The sequence below is a fragment of the Oxyura jamaicensis genome, chromosome 1 (assembly GCF_011077185.1).
Source record: "Oxyura jamaicensis isolate SHBP4307 breed ruddy duck chromosome 1, BPBGC_Ojam_1.0, whole genome shotgun sequence".
NCBI classification, from domain to species: domain Eukaryota; kingdom Metazoa; phylum Chordata; class Aves; order Anseriformes; family Anatidae; genus Oxyura; species Oxyura jamaicensis.
Genome location: NC_048893.1, coordinates 134,724,651 through 134,745,473, shown reverse-complemented (window position 1 = coordinate 134,745,473; position 20,823 = coordinate 134,724,651). Strand labels below are relative to the sequence as shown.

Below are 20,823 nucleotides of genomic sequence, written 5' to 3'. Positions count from 1 at the left end.
TTAGTGACTCTAAAACCTTTTGTGTGCAGGTCAATTGTTGTTGTATATCTTCATACATCCAGTAGAAACACAACACTGTGCTAACTAGTAGTAGAATCACAAAAGGGACTGACCCCTTTGAATTAAGTATTTGAAGAGCAGGCAACATCAAAGAAATCTGTAAGACAGATGTACGTAAAATACAGAAGCAGAATAGCTGAACTAAGAAGAAACTCAGTGAGTGAGTCTAATAATTGTCCTGCATCCCTGGTACCTCATCTGCTAACAACATGAAACAAGACTTCCAATTTAACTCAAGTTAGCTAGCACTCCTCTCTGCTGCTTTGTGTGCATTCTGACCAAATTCAATCCAAGCATTTTAGTCATTACTAAAACTCACTTTATGTTAGGAACCATGACATACAACAATGCATTAATACTGATACATCATATAATAGGCACTTTGACTACTAAGAAAAATGACTTTTCAGTGTAAACATAGACAGGATTTATAGAAGATGAATGAATTTCCCTAGAAGGTGACAATGACTTTCTGACATTGCCTAAAATCTTAAAGTTACGCTTAGTATAAATATAGCCCTGTCTTATTAAAAGGTGCAAATCAGCAGGCGTGATGATTGTGTGATAGCACTGAACATCTGACAAACACAGTGAGACTAACTTCATGCCAACTGGTTTCCTTCCAGCTTAGACAAGTAGAAACCACAGCCACCTTCCATTGCAACTCTCAAACCAGCTCTGTTTTAAATATTAAACTAAGCTTTAAATATCAAAGTAGCTGGCACAGCAGCAGCTCCAGTTTGGGGCACAGGAACTTCATGGAAAGCCTTCTTGCACCACGATGTTTTTGGTAGACTCTGTGTGGAAACAGCTCCCATCAGCCATTCGCCTTTTCTTCTGTTAGGACCCTGCTCAAGCCCATCAGCTGGGCACCCCGGCTTCTGGGTACTGTTCTCCCACAGGAGACAGGGGTCTGGGGGACCTTTTTTGGTGACAATGGTAAGTGAACTTGGAGATGCAGCTTTGCTGCTGAGAAGGCAGGTATTTAGTAGATAGAACATATTACTAGAATGGTGACATAAACACCTAGGTAAACACCTGGAATTAAATCCCAGGGTCCCAGATAGGTACTGCATGGCTTACAGTTTGCAAAGGCATGGTTGGTTGAAAATCAAGCTTCAAGTGGAAAGTAGTTGAGGTTATAAGCCTTATTCTCATATTGAAATTGGTTCCCCATTGTTTAGTTGGGTGACAAAAACATCCAGTTCAGATACATTGCAGTGCATATGTGGTCATGCAACAACATTGCCTTGAAATCCCATTCAAAAACATCTACATAAAAATACACTTTACAGTGAAATTCAGGGTTTGGAGTGCAGAATTATAAGGAAGGATGCACTCTACCTTACAAAGCTTGATCTCCAAGCAGGCAGCTGACTGCTATACTCCCTGAGGTGTCTGCTAGAAAAGATGATTTTCTGAGCAGCAATGTAGTAGAAAATCCAGATGCATACTGTTGGAACTACTCACCAAATCTCATGACAGTTTACTTGTTTAGTGAGAGGAATGCCTCTAAAGTTCTTCACTTGTGAGAGAATTTGAATTGCCCAACTCTCCAAGGTATACCCTGAAACTTAGTCTCCACTTGCTCAATTCAGCAGCTGACCAGTTTAAAAGGAAGAGATCATCACTATAGGGAATTCAGTGATTATAACATGCTAGTTTGGTATGCAGCTGATGAAGTGGTGGTATAGGTCACCACATCAAAGCTGACAACAACATATGTAAGTCTGAAGCACAGTCCAGAACTCCCAACTGTTAACTCTAATTAACAGCCACGGTATGGGAAAGTCAGGCAGATTCTTTGCACCCAAGACTGTGATACAGCCTGCTTTTCTAATGATTGTGATCATCATAACTTCATTGGAAGACTTGTTCTAAAAGTTCGTGCTAAAATGCTAATACATACCAGACTTTCACCATCAGTCTAATACACAGAGAGCTGGATATACGTATACTATATGCATTACATTAGTGGAAAGTCAGCATCGGAGACCATGCCCCAGTCAGACTTTGCAACTAATGTAGGTGGACTATACCATCTGCTGCAAGATTAACTGGAAAATCTGTGCTTTTTCCTGTGTTCCCCAGTCACGGGGGATCTAGAATTGATTTCTGCACAGCATGTGGGAGCAGACATGGTGTTAATTAAATTGGGTTCTCTGCAGCCTGTTAATGAACATACATCAGAACTAGCTGCCTAGCTTCTGCTGGCTGCACAACAGACAGATTTCCTCTGAAGAGACCTGTTTCCCTGCAGGAGAGCTGGAAGTGCCCGATCTGTCTGCAGTAGGCCTGCCGTGCTTCCTGTGTCAATAACCTGCCATCAGTCTTGCACAGTCTCCCTGGGAAGGAAGCTGAAGGTCTCCAGCATTGTAAGTGACGACTGCCATTTAGCTGAGAATTTATTTTCCATAGGCAAAAGAGAAAGCAAAACTCTGTTACTCATCCAGTCCAGACTTTGTTGCACACTGATAGCAGCTCCACAGCACAAACCTTGGACAAAGGATCAAAGGAAATCTCCCGTCCTCACTTTTCCACCCAATTTCAGACTGCAGTGGCTTGTGTTTATGTGCAGCCTGTTGTTCTGCCCTGGAAGGCAGCCAGTATACCCAAGGGCTGCCTTCCTTGTGGTAACCCACAGGACAGAGAGACCGTGGATGCCTGTGAGACCTCCCATATTGCAGACAGGGTATAAGGTGGCACATTGTTGCAGTTACAGTCAGTGTCAGACATCAGGGCTAAGCCTGATTTTCTTCAGTTCCAGCTCCACGAGTCTTGTGACCATGGCCTCGTGACTTCAGGAGCCTTGTGACCACGGCCTACAGCGCAGTACAGCTCAAAGCTACAATTTCATTTTACAAAGACTACTAAGGGTTTGAAAGTCCAAACCTGGGCCCAAAGACTGCACACTGTCTTCTCTGGAACAGTTCAATGAAGTCCTTATTCACAGAGCAGAGAGGAGAGCAAAAGAGCTGACAGGATCCATGCCCACCGCAAGCCAAGAGCTGGATTACCACCAAGATTCACTTCCTTTCCAAAGCAGGCCAACTCGTACCAGCAATGGCCCCCTTGTACCAAATCCACTTCCAGACTCCAGCCAAATCCTCAAGACTCCTTAGAAAGGGCTTTTAGGTTATCTTCAGGCCAAGGTTCAGTGGACCATTACATAACAGTCCTCATATAACTTTGCTTACTGTGGTCTTTCATTCTCAAGAGCCAGAAAACATAGTCTTCTTCCACTGTCTTCTTGCTGTTTTCTCTGCAGTCTCAGTTCTTACTGCTTCAGTTTCTGGCAAAGGTGATCTTTACAATGCTTCTGCCAAGCAGAATTACTGCTGTTGCCTCAGGGTCTGATACAGCTGTTGGCAGACTTTCACCCTGCTCTCCCAGCTACTTTATCAGAAGTCTCAGATCACCTTCTGGGCATAGCTACTGTGTTCTCATTCTGCGTCAGATACAGGATGATCTGATTTTCCTCTAGCCTAGATAAAACACTCCAATTTAATTTCAAAATAAGATTTATTTTACGTACATAAAACAATCGTAACACAGAAATCCAAACCATTACATAGGAAACAATACATTCCTTCAGATCAGGCAGATCTGAAGCATTTTTATTTCCTCTTCAAATCAGGGAAAAACCCATCCTAACAAGAAGAGGTCCACCCTGCCATCCACCCTCTACCCAGAAAAACAACCAACCAAACAAAAAAAAAACACAAGGAAGCAAAACAAAAAGTGGTGGAGCCTCCACCAATTTTGCTCATCCCTTCCCAAGAGTCCTACCTCAGTCATTCATCCTTTTGTCTGGGTAGGAGCCCTGCGTAAGACAACTAAATCCAGCTCATACCTCTTGACTGATCCTGAACACCCACCTTGCTGTTGTGTTGCAGCGTAGAGTTAGCTACTTCTATAAAACAATCTGTACAGTTATTACACCGGTTCTCACATATTGTTCCAATTAAGCAAAAAGTGGCCCAAAAGTGTGGAACTAGAAGTAATATGAGACTGGGGTTGGGTGAAAGTGATGAAGAGGAGCAGAGATTGTTAGAGGAAATGCCACATAAGTTCTGATGTTCCTACCGTGCCATTTGTGTGTTCATGAGGCTTCAGACCACAGTGACATCAGCAGTACTGCAGCACCGCCACGTACAAGCCAAACTAACCCAAAGCATGTTGTTTTGCAATACTACAAACAGGATCAGACAGCTTTGGCAGGAGCAATGATGCTATCGCAAAGAAACTCAGTCTCAGAAGATGGGATGTACCTTAGGAGTTTGTATGTTGGGTATATGTAATGGTTTAAGGAAGGTCATCTAGTTTCCATTAATGATAAGGGCTGTTAGTTTTGAGGTACCTTAATGTTTTGGTTCAAAATGTTTGTAAGCTAAATAATGCAGATTTTTTTGCATCAATTGATCCTATAAGACAGTAGTGAAGTCAGGCTCTGGTTTTCAATATATGTGCAAAGTTAATATTTATCAACACTGTGTTTCTTATTTTAGTGTCTGACTGGTCCTTAAGAACACTCCAACTATTAGCTGGCAAGGGTAATAGTAACTAACGGAACAAGGCACACTAACTGTATTTGGAATTACCCATCCAAACATGTACTTCGGAGAGACATTTCTGAGTTTTACAGTTTGGAGATTAAAATAACATGGCTAGAGAGAAATAAAATGTTTTCTTAAGATCTCTAGTATCTGCTTTGTTTTGTTTGTCTCTGACCACAACCCAGAGGGATTTTGAGTATAACAACTGCTCAGGTTTGAGCTTTGTTCAAAAACGTGCTTGGTAATTAGTTGCAAAGGCTGCTAAATATATCTCCTCTTTCCACTGTGCAAACATAAATCATTTCCTGTAGTAAACTTCATTGTACATGCTAGCAGGCTGCATGCAGATCAGAAACTGGTATTTATAACCAGCCTGTATTTGTCCTCACCTCTGTCCTTGTTTTGTGCTTTGCAGAATTCAAAGGGCTGCTGTGCAGAACTCTTCTTCCACCTCATATGTTCTCATTTTGCGGATCTTGAGAGTCTCACAAGGGCAAATGCTCCCTTCCATAGTATTAAATATTTATACGGTGACCTGCTGAAGCAACGCAGGTGAAACTACAGGCAGCACAGCAGTAAGCATTACATCTTTTTACCACTAAACAGACACGAAAACACACTCCAGCATTCCTGTGCCTTCCTAAGACAGCCGCTTCAAGCAGAGTAGGCAAACAGAGAGAAACATTTTCAGGAGTTTTTCTGAACGTGTGTTTTGGGGGAGCACTAAAACGTCTGCAAAGTACTGACGGATAGGAGTGACAGGAAAATCAACTTTTATTTGCAGCTGGCTAAGATCTGCTCGGGCAGATATTGCAGGTGTTGCCCGCTGGGATGCCGTCTCCTCGGGCGGATGCTGGCACAGGAACCCTGTCAGGGCTCATTTCGGGGCGGGCAGGCACTGCAGCGGAGCGCGCCCCACACGGTGCTCCTGCCGAGGGGAAGGCCTGCTGCCAGCTCGGCACCAGGAGGCTCCTGACGCCGCTCCGACGGCATTTTGAAGGCCTGCAGCAGCACAGGCAGCTCGCTTTTCCCCTACAAACATCCACCCCACAGCCCCCCGCCGGCCCTCAGGGACCCCTCAGCGGCACAGCCGTGACGTCATACCGGGGGGGGTGCTATGACGTCATCGTGCCGCCGTCACACCCCGCTCTCCCCCCCACCCCCCGGGTTTTGGGGCGGGTCCCCCCGGTGCCCGCCCCCCGAAGGGCGGTGCCGGTGCCGGGAGGGCCGGGCCGGCGGAGCCGCGGCGGCAGCAGCTGTCGGCGGGGGCGATGCGGATGGCGGCCGGTGCGGCAGCGGGCGAGGGGGCAGCGCAGAGCCCCGGGCCCGGGCCCGGTCCCGCCGCCGTGTCGCTGGGCCTGAGCGTGGCCGTGGTGTCCAGCCTGGTGAACGGCTCCACCTTCGTCCTGCAGAAGAAGGGCATCGTGCGGGCCCGCGGGAGAGGTAGGGCCGCGATGCCGACGCCGCCACCGCCACCCCCAGGCATCCCCAGAAAGCAGCGCGGGGGCCGCTCCCGGCTGGGGTCCGTCCGACATCCCGGGGTGTCGCCGAGGGACGGGGTCACGGCTCTAAGATGGAGCCCCCCGCGGCTCACGGGCTCGGTGCTCCGGGGGTGGGAAGGCGGCGGTGCGCGTGTGTTTCCTCGCTGTCACGCCTTATTCCCGAGGAAAGTTGCAAGCGCAGCTTGCCTGGTGCCATTTCTGGGGTCAGGTGGTGCTGTCCGTGTGCATAGCCTCCGGAAACCCTTCCTTGTGGACGAGCCCTTGTTAGCAACCATACCATGTCCCGCATCTCCTCCGTGTGTGCGCCCATACGTATAATTTTCCGTTTTGCAGGTGGCTTGTGTCGGAGCAGCGGTGCCTTCCCGCTGCCCCCAGCAGGCTCAGGCTGGGTGCAGTGGAGCGGGACAAACTTGCAGCTCTGTTACTACCGGCCGGCAGCATGAGCTAGCAACTTCGTTAGGCGTTTTCTACGATGGCCTTACGGTTAAGGGTCCCAGGCAGGCCGCTGTTTTGCAGGCGTACTGCCCCTTCAGGATGGCTGTAATCCATTTTTATTGTCCACAGAGAACTTAACGTTTGCAGCGTAAATGCAAATCTTCTTCTAAGAGAAGCTACGGGAAAATGAAAGAGTAAGGAGCGACTTCCCAGCCCGGCCCAGTTAAAGGAACTTTCCATTTTGCGCCATAGCTGGGTCTCACCGCTTCAGTCGTGCGCTGGGTTAAGTGGGCAATGGGCGTGCATCCATGTGCTCGGTGCTGGTGTCTGAGTGTCGCAGCTGCAAAACATCTGTCCTGAAGATTTTACTGACTTTTACCTGTGTACCTTGCCAAGTGCTTCCTCTTGCTGTGCTCAGCGTGGCAAATACCCAACCTCCCTCTCCTGTTAATGTTTGGAAGCCGTGTGGCTCTTCCTTGAACCTAGCAGGCCCAAGATGGTTGGTGTCAGATAATGTCTTTTTTTTCCATTGTCTTCAGTAGGTGTTGTATAATTAACAAGGAGGCACTTCAAGTCTTCTCTCTGTTCTCTCCCCAATCAATGATATTGTGTCAATGCAATTAGTAATCCTCACTTAGTTAGAAACAGCAGCGGGTGGCAAATATTTTGCAAAGTTATCTTACTTGAGTCAATATTTTCTGTAATTTGTGCTCCCAACAGGGTTTTTATTTTATATGCAATAACAAAAGTCTAAAAAATGATTACACCCACTCTAAAGCTGGCCATTTTCATTAGTCATTTTCCATCTCACTTCAATTATATAGTGTGATTTCCAAGCATTTAATATTTTATAAGTCTCCAGAGTTGCAGATTACTGTATGTTTCTTTCATTTGGGATTTCAGAGTGCTCGCTGTAGGTACAACATTGCCTATTGCTCCAGCAGGCCTTAAGAGAGCATTCTCCCAAGTAAATGCAGAGCTGGATTGCTAGAAAGAGGAGCAGAATGTGAGAGAATGACGTGATGCCAAGGTCATGTTCAGTAGGGGTAGTCTTTGGTTTAGTAAGTAGTGATTAGCCTTGATGCTCTACAAAAGCAGAGCTGATAAAATGTGGTGCACAGGCTCCCCGGTGCGCTCCAGGTCAAGAGTCTATCATCTGACAATGAAAACAGGCATCCTTGAGCTGGGGAGGTACTAGAGGACAATCCAGAGTTTCTATTCCGCTTTTAGAAATGTGGCATTATGTCAGTAATTCAGAGGCTTCAGTCATAGTGTTTTCCAAACGTTCACATGCAGGTGGATCAATCCGTGCTACCGTACTGCCAGAACTGCGTGCCAGAACGGCTTCTGTGTTACAACTTCATTCAGGCTACTTGAGCGAAGTAACTTATCCAAATTACGCCTTGTTTCCATAAGTTTCCCATTCTCGTAGTAGTGGCTCCAGTGAGTATGTTAAGTGGCACCTTCAGAGTTTTTCTCATTTGCTGACATTTTGGACGCTCTGCAAAGTAAAGCAGCATTAGTATCTCATAGGTACTTCAAACTGGACACCAGAGCTTCTAATACCTTGTCTAACTTGGACACGTAGGACAAATCTGGGCACCTTCTGTCCTCTCTTGTTTTCTGCCCACTCAGCTGCCTTGAGGAGAAGGGTTAAGATGAAGGTCCTAAATAGCTGAGAGTATGGAAATTATTCTATTTTGTTGCTCCAATATTGCAGTTTCATATTTTCCTAATATATCTTCCTATACTTCCTCTCCCAGGTACTTCATACTTGACAGATATAGTATGGTGGTCTGGCACTATTGCAAGTAAGTATCTTAAATGGCTCCTTTTTTTTTTTAAGGGGGAAGCTGTGGTTAGGTGGCAAAATGAGACACCAGAAAATCTGGTTCTAATCTTGACCCTGGCACTCGCTTGTAATGAAACTCCTTTCCCTTGGGAATATCTCACCCTTACTAAACTGTCTCTCTGATTGTTATGTCTGATGCTGTTAGAAAAGGCAAAGAGCTGGGATAAACCCAAGTTGGACTTATTTCCAGATATTCTGTAACATTTGATGCTTGTAGCCCTTGGCACCCACACACTGCTCTGACTCTGGGTTCTTGCATGTTTTATGCCCCTGGATTGTACTGGTATGCCCAGCTTTTAATAAAAGTCAAAGCTGAATAAGAAATTGTAGTTCTGCACAAAAGGGCTCATTGAGCACGTTATGTTTTAGATCAGAAAGCAGTTAGCCAGCCTCAATTAAAAAAAAAAAAAAAATGATTTCTAGTTTGACAGTTCCAGTTTGGGTTTTGTTTTACATCTGCAAGATTAATATGAAGCCATATACAGTGCTGATTATGAGATCTGTACAGTTTTCATCTGAGTATCTTTGTAAGCTGTCCTCACACTACATTCAGTCATTCAGTCTCCAACTTGAATCCAGCACGTGGAGTAACTAGCTTTTTCCTTTTGTAGTTCAGCCCTAGTTTTACCACAGGATTTAAAATCAAACTCCACTTACAGACACTAGTCCAGCCTTTTGTGGATTGTACAGAAATGTTTTGATGCTGTTTCTGAAACGTATGTGAATCCAGTTACTCGCTTGTTTTGATGCAGCGAGGTATTTTTTGTTGTTTTCATGCCGTGCACAAGGAATGGACGTTGATAGATCCCTCAAAGGACAAAGCCTGCAGCAAATGTAGAAGCCAACAGAGCTTCAGAGTCAAGTCCTCAGCTAATTTAAGATGAGCTTAAGCAGTTCTTTGTGGGCTTCTGACTTTGCTGTGATCACTACTGCCTAAGCAGCAAAAAAAAATTATGCTTTGGTCACTGTTGTTTATTCTTTGTGAGGCTTCTGACTTGAATCTCAGAACAGGAGTTAAAACGAGAGTTTTTATTATTGGAGCTTTTTCTTGGTGAATCAGAAGAAAAGATTTCCTGCTTAAAAGCTGCCTGAAGGCAAAATAGCTGCAGGGAAAGGTTTCCTTTGGCTTTTGTCTATCAGCTCAGTGCAGGTATTTCAAAACACAGCCTCAATTATTTCACAAAGGAACTGAAGTAAGGATTCCTGAAGGACCTTACAGGTTCAGTAGTACAACCTGTCACAAACTGCAGTAGCAAGGGCCGGGTAGGCAGCTGTGGGATCCAGGGAAAGGTGGTGTTTTGGGGGTTAGCAATATCCCCAGTAATCTGGGTGAAATTACAGTAGCTGATACTGTTTTCTCAAGTATGGAATTTGGGGTTGGGATGACTAACAAAACCAGCATAAACTCTACCAACTTGTTTTCACAATATTTGTTCAGACAATGAACAAGCGTTTCTGAGTTGGCATGCTGACTTGAAATAACACTGCCTAGCTATTTTGTGGCCTTGGGATCTACTGGAAGACTTCAAAGGAAGGCCTACAGATTCTGCTGAGGGATTTATTTATTTTTTCTACATTGTAGTCAAAGAGTGATTACAGGTACTCCAATTAGCATTAAACTCATTAGCTAAAGAATTGGTTTCTGTGCAGGTTTGGATAGCTGCATGGATCTGGCATTTGTGGCTTTTTACAGTGGATGCATGTCTCTTAGCATGTTATTGCAGAATAGGAGTGCGCTTGGGAAGGAAATCTGTTTGTCTACCCTTACTGTGCTTTAGTTCATATTGTGGAGCAGTGTTGGAGCTTTTCAGCCGAGCTCCTTTATGATGAAGTGAGGCTGGAAGGTGCTTTCTAGGGACATGGCTGATGCACATCAGCTGCATATAGACTTGGTCTGTGGGAGCAGGCTAAACTAAGTCTGCAATAAAACCCCTGAGATGCATGGAGCAGACGTCTTTTGCTGCTCAGATCTGCTCTTACTGGTCTCCTTGCTGATGTAGACGTGTCTGTGCACCAGCCTTTGTGTTGCAATAACTTCTGGGATATCGGTACTCCTTTTGCAAAGTAAGCTTGGTGTGCCGTCAAGAGCTGAAGCCACGTCTTGATTTACAACACTGTATCTGGAGACGGATTTCTATCTACTGAGGACTGAGTAGGCTGGCAGCAAAGGTCCTCCACAACAGGCAGATGGTAACCATTACTCAGATTCTTTTTATAATTGGTCTTTGTTAATCCTGGCCTGTCATTCACAGTGGTGAGAGACTGTTACTATTATTCCACAGTACTACTGAAAACTCTTGGTGAGTTCAGTTGGCTCATAATATGGGCAGCGTGACCAAAGGTTCGGAGTCTTAATTTATGTATCGGTGTTGGTGCCATCTATTAGGGTTTTGTCCTCAGAACGATAAGGCACCTGGACTACAAAAAAAATAAAAATGCCAGAATAACTTGAAAATACATGGAATCAGCAGAAACGCAGTGTGTCAGGTGTGCCCTGCCCTCTGTGCAAGGTGTTCCTCAGGGCTGTTGGATGCCTTGAAGGTATCCACGTGTGCCTGCTGAAGAACAGAACGGAAGCTGGTAGCTGAGTTACTCTGTTCCCAGGGGCAGAAAACATTCAGAATACCACCATTGACTCCTGTGCTCTAGCAGTGGTGCTCATTAACTTCTCTGGCTTGTTCCAGCATACAGAGAAAGCCTCAGTGCCTTGAATTAGTTTAATTTTGCCATGCTCTGCAGTTCTGTGAGTTTGTTTGTCTCCTTTGTGTTCCATGTAGGTTACACAGGTCTTCAGCTTCACTGAGCTAATTCAGTAAATTAATTAATGTTAGCACAGCGCTGTGCAGGTGTGAAGAGCGGGGTGATAACAATACTTGATAGTCAAGGGCAATGCCAGCCTGAGCAGAAAGACAGTTTGGCTTCTTGATATACTGTTAAATGTTAATAATGGCTCTTAAAATCAGCTTGAAATGCGAGCTGTATGTAACTTGTGTTCAGTCTCAGGGTTCTCACCCATTACCAGACTATCACTAGGCAAGCATCGTGTTGGCCTGTTATAAACTTGCCAGCACTTGCAAAACCATCAAGCTGTTTTTCTGTTTTTTTTTGCTGAAAGCTTGAACACATGAAGTGCTTATCACAGCTGTGGTGTGCAGTAGTGTGGTAAATTTAGGAGTTGGCTTTCATGGGGCAGAGGGGAGAGAATAAGATCGTGAGGCTTTTACTGTGACCTGGCATGGATCTGTTCTTCTTACAGTGGTCAGGAATTTCTTCTCGTGTTATATAGGGCTTTGAAAAAGTTGATGCAGTCTACTGTATGTCGAGGAGCTTTTATGCGTGTGCTTAGTATCTCATTATTAGATAAGTTTTCTGAGTACTGTCCTTATCTTCCACCAAGAAGGGAACACTGCTGTTAGGAACTATAAGCAAGAGCATTTGTGCTATGTGCATTGTATGCATGTTCTAAAGTTGAAACTGGGGCTTTGATATGCTTATAGCACTCCCCATATAAAGATATTGGAGCGTAATTCATGTGTTTCTAATTGATAGTCTTATTTGCAACTCATCTTGGTGGAATATAAATAAGATTTACTCTATCCTCTTGGATCACCCTCTATGGCAAATATAAATCCTGTGATAATGTATAAAAGTTCCAGCCATTTTGTGTAAGTGCAAAATTAACAGAGCTGAGCAGATCTGTAACATCTGTTTTCCAGTTAGATCGGTCTTTCTCAAGCATTATTGGGTAAGTTTTCATTCCTTCTTTTTACAAAGGGATTTAAAGGCTTATTTCTGTTTCTCTTGACAGTGGCTCTGGGTCAAATAGGGAATTTCTTGGCCTACACTGCAGTCCCAACTGTGTTAGTGACTCCCTTGGGAGCACTTGGCGTTCCATTTGGGTAAGAGTTTGCTTTTTTTGTTTTTATTTGAATGCTGTTACTACTGAGCAAAGCATCAAACAGACTCCATGATCACTGGAGGTCCACTAAGAAGATATCAGGCTTATAAGCTTTAATGATGTGTTGTAATGCCACCTATTCCTGTCTTGCCCAGTAAAGTGTGTGTGTTGGGGTGGTGGTGGTGGGAGAACAGTGAAGAGAGGGTTTCTGAGTATCTTCTGTTTAACTATCACTATGATCTGGAATAGATAAATGACTTCTTTTCCTTCACTTTGATTATTCTGGACTCTTCCGTTTATTCTCTTATCCACAGTTCCCTCATTATGTAGATCTTTCTCATTGTTTCACATCTCTGCCCTGCTATCCACAACCCACGTGTTTATTGGTAATGATTTTAATTTAGGTGGGTTTGGCCCAGTGTCCTGAAGTTCCCTTCATATGGATGCCCACAGCTTCTTCAGCGTTACGCTCATTTGAGGGAAGAGGGCAAAAAAAAGCATCAAGTGCTCCTCAATGGATTTTAATATACAGTAAAATATTCTGTGAATAGCTAAGCAATAGCGGTGAAACTACCAGAATGGAAAAAGTACAGTTATTTAAAAACAATGCTGTGCATTGCCTGAGATTTTTTTTTTCCTGTTACCCCCTGTTCTTTGCTGAATTATCTGACTGTTTTGGTCATCTACTTTAGATTACAAATTGCTCTGTGTAGGCTTCATGTCTTTCTTTAGTTTTATACTCAGTGAGGCACAATGGTGCTCTACTCACCACCTATTACTTCAGCCTAGGCCACATAATTTTGTATATTTTGTTCAGCTACATATTTGAGCTGAGCCTTGGGATCTTCGTAACCAGAGCTGACTTTTATCTCATGATTGCATAACATATAAAAAATGTGGGTTACAGGTATCTCAGCAAACCATTAACAGGTGGATACCTGTCTCAGGGCTGCCAGATACCTGTTTGTTCCTCCCTTTTGTTTTGTTTTCATTTGTTTTTTGTTTGTTTTTGGAGGCTATAGTTTGGGGGGTGGGGGGTTCTGTTTGCTTGTTTGGAGGGCATTTTGTTTCTTTGTGTTTTTTTTGGGGGGGGTTGTTTTTCCTGAGGTGAAACATGAAGGATTGAGTAAGACTGAGACTGGTTGAATCTTCCCTAATATAAGTCAGAAGTTCGTTTTGAGGGCTATCTGAAAATTTGCTAACATCTGGTAATAATTTCTTTAAGAAGGAAATTAATGTGGAAAGTAGGAGTTAGAGCATTATTAATGGGATGCATTCACACTTTTAATATTCTTCCTTTTTGTGAAAGGTCCATTTTAGCTTCTTACTTGCTGAAAGAAAAACTGAACATTCTTGGCAAGCTGGGTTGTTTGCTGAGCTGCGCTGGATCTGTTGTTCTCATCATCCATTCCCCAAAGTCTGAGAGTGTAACAACTCAGGCTGAGCTTGAAGAGAAGCTAACAAATCCAGGTACTTTGTTCTTTCCTTAACTCAGAATGATTTTGTGAGACTGAGAGCACACGAGGAAGGGACGTGCCACTTCCATGAGACAGGAAAATTGACTTCTAAAGAAAATACCTCATAATGGAGGCAAACCAGTATGGTTTTTGTGTAGGAAAACTATGACTTAGAATCTCTCAGATTTATTTATACATGTGTGGCAAAAGAAAAACACAAATGCTTTTGAAAACTTTTCCTTCAGACAAGATCAGAGCAATGGCCTTTTGAACTTGTAATGTTCTAAAATCTTGAAAAAGTGTATCTTGCTTCTTAGAGATGAAAGGTATAATTCTAGGATCTCAATTTAAGTTGCTTTGTACAAAACAAAAAATACTCATTTGCTTTAAGTGAGAGAAACTGAAACCTAACAACATCAGCTATCCAAAGTTAAGGATGAGAGGGGGGAAAAAAGGCAAAGCAAAAAAAAAAAATGCGAACAAAGAGAGCAAAACAAATACCCTGGACTAAATTTACAGCTTGTCTGACTGAAATAAATTGGAAATATATTTCTTTAAAACTTCAAAGCACGCAATATTTTTCACTAGTCCAACTTGTTTACAAACGCTATAATATAAATGATAGGGCCTCCCAGTTCTTCCAGCTGCCCCTTCTCATCCCACTCGGTTTAATGGGATCTAACTTTATGCCTAAGCTCCTTGCTGGGTCCACCAGGTTACGAATAAGGTGTTGTCATAGCTGTCTGTCATACAGGACTTTAAGGAGTATAACCCTGATGGAAGAGAGTATTAAAAAAAAAAAAAAAAAAGCCATCTTCAGTTCAAATGTGCAGCTATGTATTTTACTACTTGATTTGCTTTACACAAAGCACGTGAGAACATCACCAGTTACAGGTGCCCACACCATCACTAAAAGCACAGTGATATGGGTCTATTCAACAGCAAATCTCAGTTGTGGTGTATGCCTTAGGTTCATTGGTAAGACATGATTTGCCTGCTAAAATGTCAAGAATGCAGAGAGTTCTTACTGTGCTATTACCTTGTTTTCTTTTTGTTTTCCAGTTTTCGTGGGTTATCTCTGCATAGTACTGCTAATGCTTCTCCTGCTTATCTTCTGGATAGCTCCAGCTCATGGACCTACTAATATCATGGTTTACATCAGCATTTGCTCTCTCTTGGGCAGTTTCACTGTTCCCAGCACAAAAGGCATTGGGCTGGCTGCTCAGGATATCTTTCACAATAACCCATCGAGTCAAAGGGCTCTGTACCTCTGTCTGGTACTTCTGGCAGTATTAGGATGTAGCATTATCATTCAGTTCAGATACATCAATAAGGCACTGGAATGTTTTGACTCCTCTGTGTTTGGAGCCATCTACTACGTTGTGTTTACTACTTTAGTCCTGCTGGCTTCAGCTATCCTTTTCAGGGAATGGAGTAATGTGGGAGTGGTAGATTTCTTGGGAATGGCATGTGGATTCACCACTGTATCTATTGGAATTGTTCTTATACAAGTCTTCAAGGAGTTCAACTTCAATATCGGAGATTTAAATAAGCCTAACATGAAGACAGATTAAAGTATTTTTTGAGGGGAAACTGGATGGCTCAGGGAATGATGCAGAGTCTTTCATTTCTAGGTCACTGATTCAAATATGATTCAGGTTGGTAGTTGCCCTCTGACGATTTGGTGGCCTACGTGAAATGAATTGGAGGCCTCCATCCAGTTTCAAAGGAGCAGTTGTCCATGTACCCCAGTCAACACAATAAATGACCTTAATTGGGACCGTTGATTGAGTCAGCATAGGGACCGATGTATTTCCTTACTGTAAAGGGTGATCAGTCAGAAAAGATTCGTGGGTGTTCTGACAGACCTGTGTGTGAATGCTTGTGTTACGGTGGCTGATGTGGGCAGAGAACATCAGTTCCTAATGCACTCAATCTGATACCTTTCATGGGTGATGTATACCTTAAAAATAAGGGGGGAGGGGAAAGTGAGTAGAGCAATTTGTTAATACTGCAATGTGTTCACCGTCAAGGCTGTGAATTCTGAGACAAACGTTGGCTGAACTGTGGACTGCAGACTTGACCTTTTTAGTGACTCTTAGCAACGTGGTCTGCCATGCGGTGAAGACACTGGGGAGTTTTAAATTGAATTCTTTACACAGTGCAGTGGACCCTTAAAATCCTTCACTATTTCCTTATCAGCCAGCTGATGGTAGTGTCCAGGTATGCATTTTTCTTTGTAACATGTGCATTAAGACATACCACATTCACCTGAGAGTTTTTAATTGGGAGCAGACAGAAAGACTGTGAAGGATGTGGAAATGATCACAGACTCATTGCCTATATGGTGGCTTATTGGTAAGCAGCTCAGAACTATTTCAGTGCCTTTGTAATCCAAAAATACTGCATAAATGTGAATGTATTTGTTTCAGATGGCCTACATTGGTTTAATAATTCAGTTTCACTGTCTATAATACTGTTTTCAAATTCTAAGCATGTAAAGCACTCAGAAGGAGCCATATATTTTTGGCAGAATTCAGAAACCTGAATTGAAACTAAGATGCCTTGACAGCTTCTTTAAAAAAAACAATCATAATGGGAAGACGTAACCTACAAGAGGGCCATTCAAAGATGACCAACATACCTTGATTCTAGTTAAGTAACTAGACAGGAAAACATTTTGTGAAGTAGTTAATAAGCAGCAAAACCAAAATAAACGTTTAGAAGACAAAAGAGAATGAGATTTCTCAGAGCTCAGAAGAAGAAAAGATGGCCTTATCCTCTTATAACGTGGGAAAAGGAGGTCGAAGACTGAAAAAGCATAGGCATTCAGAGAGCTGAGTTTCAGAAAAACAACAGGAACAGAATCAGATCTGCTGACTTACAGACCTGTGTGAATAGTTGAGCAATAATATTTTGACAGGTAATATAAAATAGGTTAAGCTGGAATTGGAATGATTCTGTTTAGTTTAAACCTTTTAAAGAATATGGGTATTTCAAAAAATAGCTAACTTTCATGTTGTGTTTATATTTGTTAGTTAAAATACCACGAATCAAAAAATTGTAAGGCAAGCCTGAAAATAAATGAATGTTACCATTTTAAGTACAGAAATGGAAAGTGTACAGTGGAAGTCAACACCTCTATGTCAGGATGTCTCTTGAACAAACAAACAAAATACACAAAGTGATTACGAGACTGTTTGAGAAAGTTTATGACACCTTATCAAGAAATCATGAACCTAGGTTTGTGGCTGCCTGAGGGTAATGCAGATGTTGATTAATGGGGAGTAATAGCGTCCACTCTCATGAAGTGTTTTTTTGACCTGAATTAATGCTACTTTAAAACTCAGCCTCTGTTTTCATTTCAGAGAAGTGTTAAAAGCCCTTCTGATGGCAGCAATAAACATGAAGACTTATTCTCAAAGATTTACTATTCTGAAGGGAATATTCTGCAGGAATAAGAGCCCCAGGATGTTATTTGGAAGCCAGTTTTACAACCCCAAATTGTGTGGGAGTGATTCTGAATTGACTCTGAGTCTGAACTAGTAGAAACATATGTTACTATAGACTGGCACAGAAGCCAGGTGTCTTGGTGGAATAAAACAGCACTAGCAGAGAAGGGGCCATCTCTGGATTTGCAGATACCGTGTATTATTTGTAGAAAGTTTCAGGATTGTAAATGAGGGGAATTGGGCTATGAAAGATGGTTAATACTAAACTCTGTCCTTTATTGGTTGGAAATGGTGTATTGGTTATCAGCAGACAAGTATGTTTTGTCATGCTTGTTCATTTTTTACCTGAACTGTACATAAGTTATGAGACCCGTAGTGACCTACATTTTTAAAACCACGTTAGCTGTTTTCTGAAGCAGTCAAGTTGCCTTTTCAAAATCCACATTCAGAGTTCATGAATTGCATGGTGGCTTTGTACTAGCATTTGGTCTCTGAACAGTTCCATGAAAATCTTTCTTTAGGTTAAAGTGAAAACACTTGTGTTCTCAGACCTCTGGCCGTATCTGTGTGTTTTGTTTTAAAATTTACTCCTATTTATTTAGAAAGTGCCTATCCTAGTATGTTAGGTGCATATGCAAGTCATTAGTAAATATTATATCAAAAAACCTTGACTGCCCTGTCTAAACCTTATCATTTTCTGCACCACACAAACAAGTTTACTTGATGAACACTCTCTATGCAGAGTAAGAATTAAGTAGCAGCCATGTTCTGTGGTCCTCTGGCCATTCTTACAGCTGATAAATGTCTGCATAGGTGTCTTCTCCCCAGCTGCTCCTCATCTGTGATGAGCTTTCTAGAAACGTCTAGTTAACCTTGTTTAAAACAGGTCAAAAGCCAGCACATAAGGTGAAAGAGATTCTCGTGGCCTTGCACATCTTTATATCTGCAGCCTTTCACATCATGAATGCTAAATAATGGAAGCCTTTATTTTTCACTACTTTGTTCAGTATATAACAGTGTTCTTCTGAGTTCTGCTGTACCTGGATCTGGTTCAATTCTAATTGAGAAGTGCATTAGCATTTTATTTTGTCACTGTTGGTATGGTTCTTCCTCCTTCCATCCTACACCCTCCTCGTTCTAGGTGTCCTACCTCTTTTAGTCTTTTCCCGTTGCTTTTCTGACTCCAGAGGAGGCACCGCTGAAGCTGAATTTTAGCCGTTCCCTCTTTTCCATCCCTTTACAAGTAACTTTGAATAAGACATCTGGGTTCCATCATCTCAGGGAGCAAATGTGCATAGTTGTCTCCTGAGCTTTGGTGTCCCTCGTGGGTCTGCCCTTCCCACCTTCTCTTTGCATTACGTGTGCTGATAGCTACAAGCCAGATGATCTGTGTTCTGATTCCGATGTAGAAGTGACGGAGGCTACACATAACGTAAAGTGGACCGATGACAGTGGTGGGGTGCATTTTGAATTAAATTCAAATCCATATGAAAGACGCTTCACTCCGTATGTCTGGCTTCTGTTGTATTTACCAAACATAGTTACATGAAGACAGCTCTTTGATCATTATCCCTTCAGCGTATGGAGGATTTACCTGTGTCGCTCCTGATCTTTATTAGGTGTCAAACACAAAAATCCCTCAAATGTTCAGTAGGAGAATAGAAACCTTTTTGATACAACCAAAAAAAAATTTGCTAACATAAGTACTTATGTTAAAAATATATATATATTTAAACAAAGTTATCTGCTGTATTGACTTTCCGGGACACTGTATGTGTAAATAGAGCCTATTTATTAGTGAGCTGAAACTAACATGAATGAGGACCTGTCATATCACACAGTTTGACAAGTGAGGCTTCCTACTAATAATCTTGGTTTATATTTAACATAGGTATTTTTCTGAAGTAACTGGCACTGAAAAATGAAAACACTGGTTTTTGTTGAAATACTAGAATCTGTGAGGTTTAGCTTTGCTTTCTATTTAAAAAAAATAGAGGGTTTGTATTTGAAGAAGGGTCTCGAGTTATTAAGTATGGGGTGCTTAAAATGGGGCTTTGCACGTTATACCCATCTCACCATAAATATAAAACATTAAGGATTCTACAGATCTTCCTCAGTTGTCTTGTGACGATGTAACAGCTGAAGTTTTACTGTTAAATCAAATATTATCAATAATTTATCTATTACCTGATATCTTTTATTTACAGAGATGAGTCTTTGTAATAATTCGTTGGTGCTGCTGAATATGGGCTTTAAGTGAGGCAGGATTTTAGTGTACTATGTTAGGCAGCAATGATGTCAAAAGTTAGTACTAGTGCCCAAGTGTTTCAGACAGCAGTGTTGAAATGATTACAAAGTTACAGATTAAGAAATCTTTTTTAAAGACTGCAAATAAGTTTTCTGTGTTTATTTTTGTTGCTTTTTTTTCCCAGATGGTTGCTCTAGAGAGTAGAAAATGTTACACAAAGGGGTATTTTTTAAGTTAATTCTTTTTTTTAACTGTGGATTTTTTTCTTTAGCACTTCTATTTTCTTGGAATGTAAAAAAGAGTTCTGATGGGATGTAGGGGAAAAAGTGGATGGCAACAAATACACAGTGTCAGGTTGGGTTGCTTCGATGCTATTGCAATATAGTCACTACAGATTACATAAAAATGGTTTATTTTATTAGCTTCTGAACAATGTATATATATCTTTGTTAATGGCTTACAAGTCAAGCTTACTTCTTTGCTTTTTAAAAAATAGTTATAGGCATGTTGTATTTGCCTTGTGTAAATTATAAAAGGCTATTTATTATTATTAAGTTTTCTGAAAACTATTTATTAACCTGTAATGTTTTAAAATAAATGATTTATTTCTAGCTCAACACTTGTTTTGTGACTCCTCCTCTTTCTTACACGGGAAAAAAAATATTTTCCCACACATCTGTCTGCTGTACAGCCTAATCACAATTCATAAGCCAAAACTATTTTCCTTACCTTTTTCTAAAATAGCGGCCTTGCTTTTACTGGTAGTAGAAGCTTCTTTCCTGTGTACAGATGAATTACCACATGAAGGGCTCAGTCACCATATGGTGGCATCAGCTGAAAAAAAAATGCAGTCTTAAGGCCTGAATTACATTGAAGTTTGCTCACAGGTGAAATAAACACTACCCTGGCAGAAACGCTTGTTGGGACCTGAGTCATTTCACACTGTGTTGGAACTACATGATCTTTAAGGTCCCTTCCAAACCAAACGGGTCACCAGTCTCATTTACTGCTACAAGAGCTTTCTACGGAAGGAAAGGGAAATTGTGGAGCCCAACCATCTAACCCTTCATCTGAGATTCATAGCTCCTCAGGTACTGGCACATAAGCACAATTTTCAGGCATGCAGTTTTTCTTCAAATGGCAGGATTTTTATTAAGAGCTTTTTCAGTCTTTGCGCTCTGTTTTAGGGGATGCATCAGTATTATTACTGGTCAAATGTTACTTTAAAACAAGCGAAATATCTCCTTTCCAATATAAAACATTGTGCGCATTGGAAAACACTGTCATGGATTCTTTACAAAATATGTGTTGAAAATGTTATTTTAAAAGGTGTTGATGTTGTTAATGTGCTATACCAAGATAG

At 42.0% G+C, this 20,823-nt stretch overlaps 1 protein-coding gene across 1 annotated transcript; it reads left to right on the top strand.

Moving 5' to 3' along the window:
- Positions 1 to 5,834: 5,834 nt before the first annotated feature.
- Positions 5,835 to 18,925, top strand: NIPA1 (NIPA magnesium transporter 1). The gene is made up of 5 exons (XM_035315068.1): positions 5,835 to 6,059; positions 8,317 to 8,364; positions 12,214 to 12,304; positions 13,613 to 13,773; positions 14,823 to 18,925. Exons 1-5 carry the CDS (start codon positions 5,888 to 5,890, stop codon positions 15,332 to 15,334), a joined length of 984 nt encoding a protein of 327 aa, XP_035170959.1. The 5' UTR covers positions 5,835 to 5,887; the 3' UTR covers positions 15,335 to 18,925.
- The last annotated feature ends 1,898 nt before the right edge of the window (positions 18,926 to 20,823 follow it).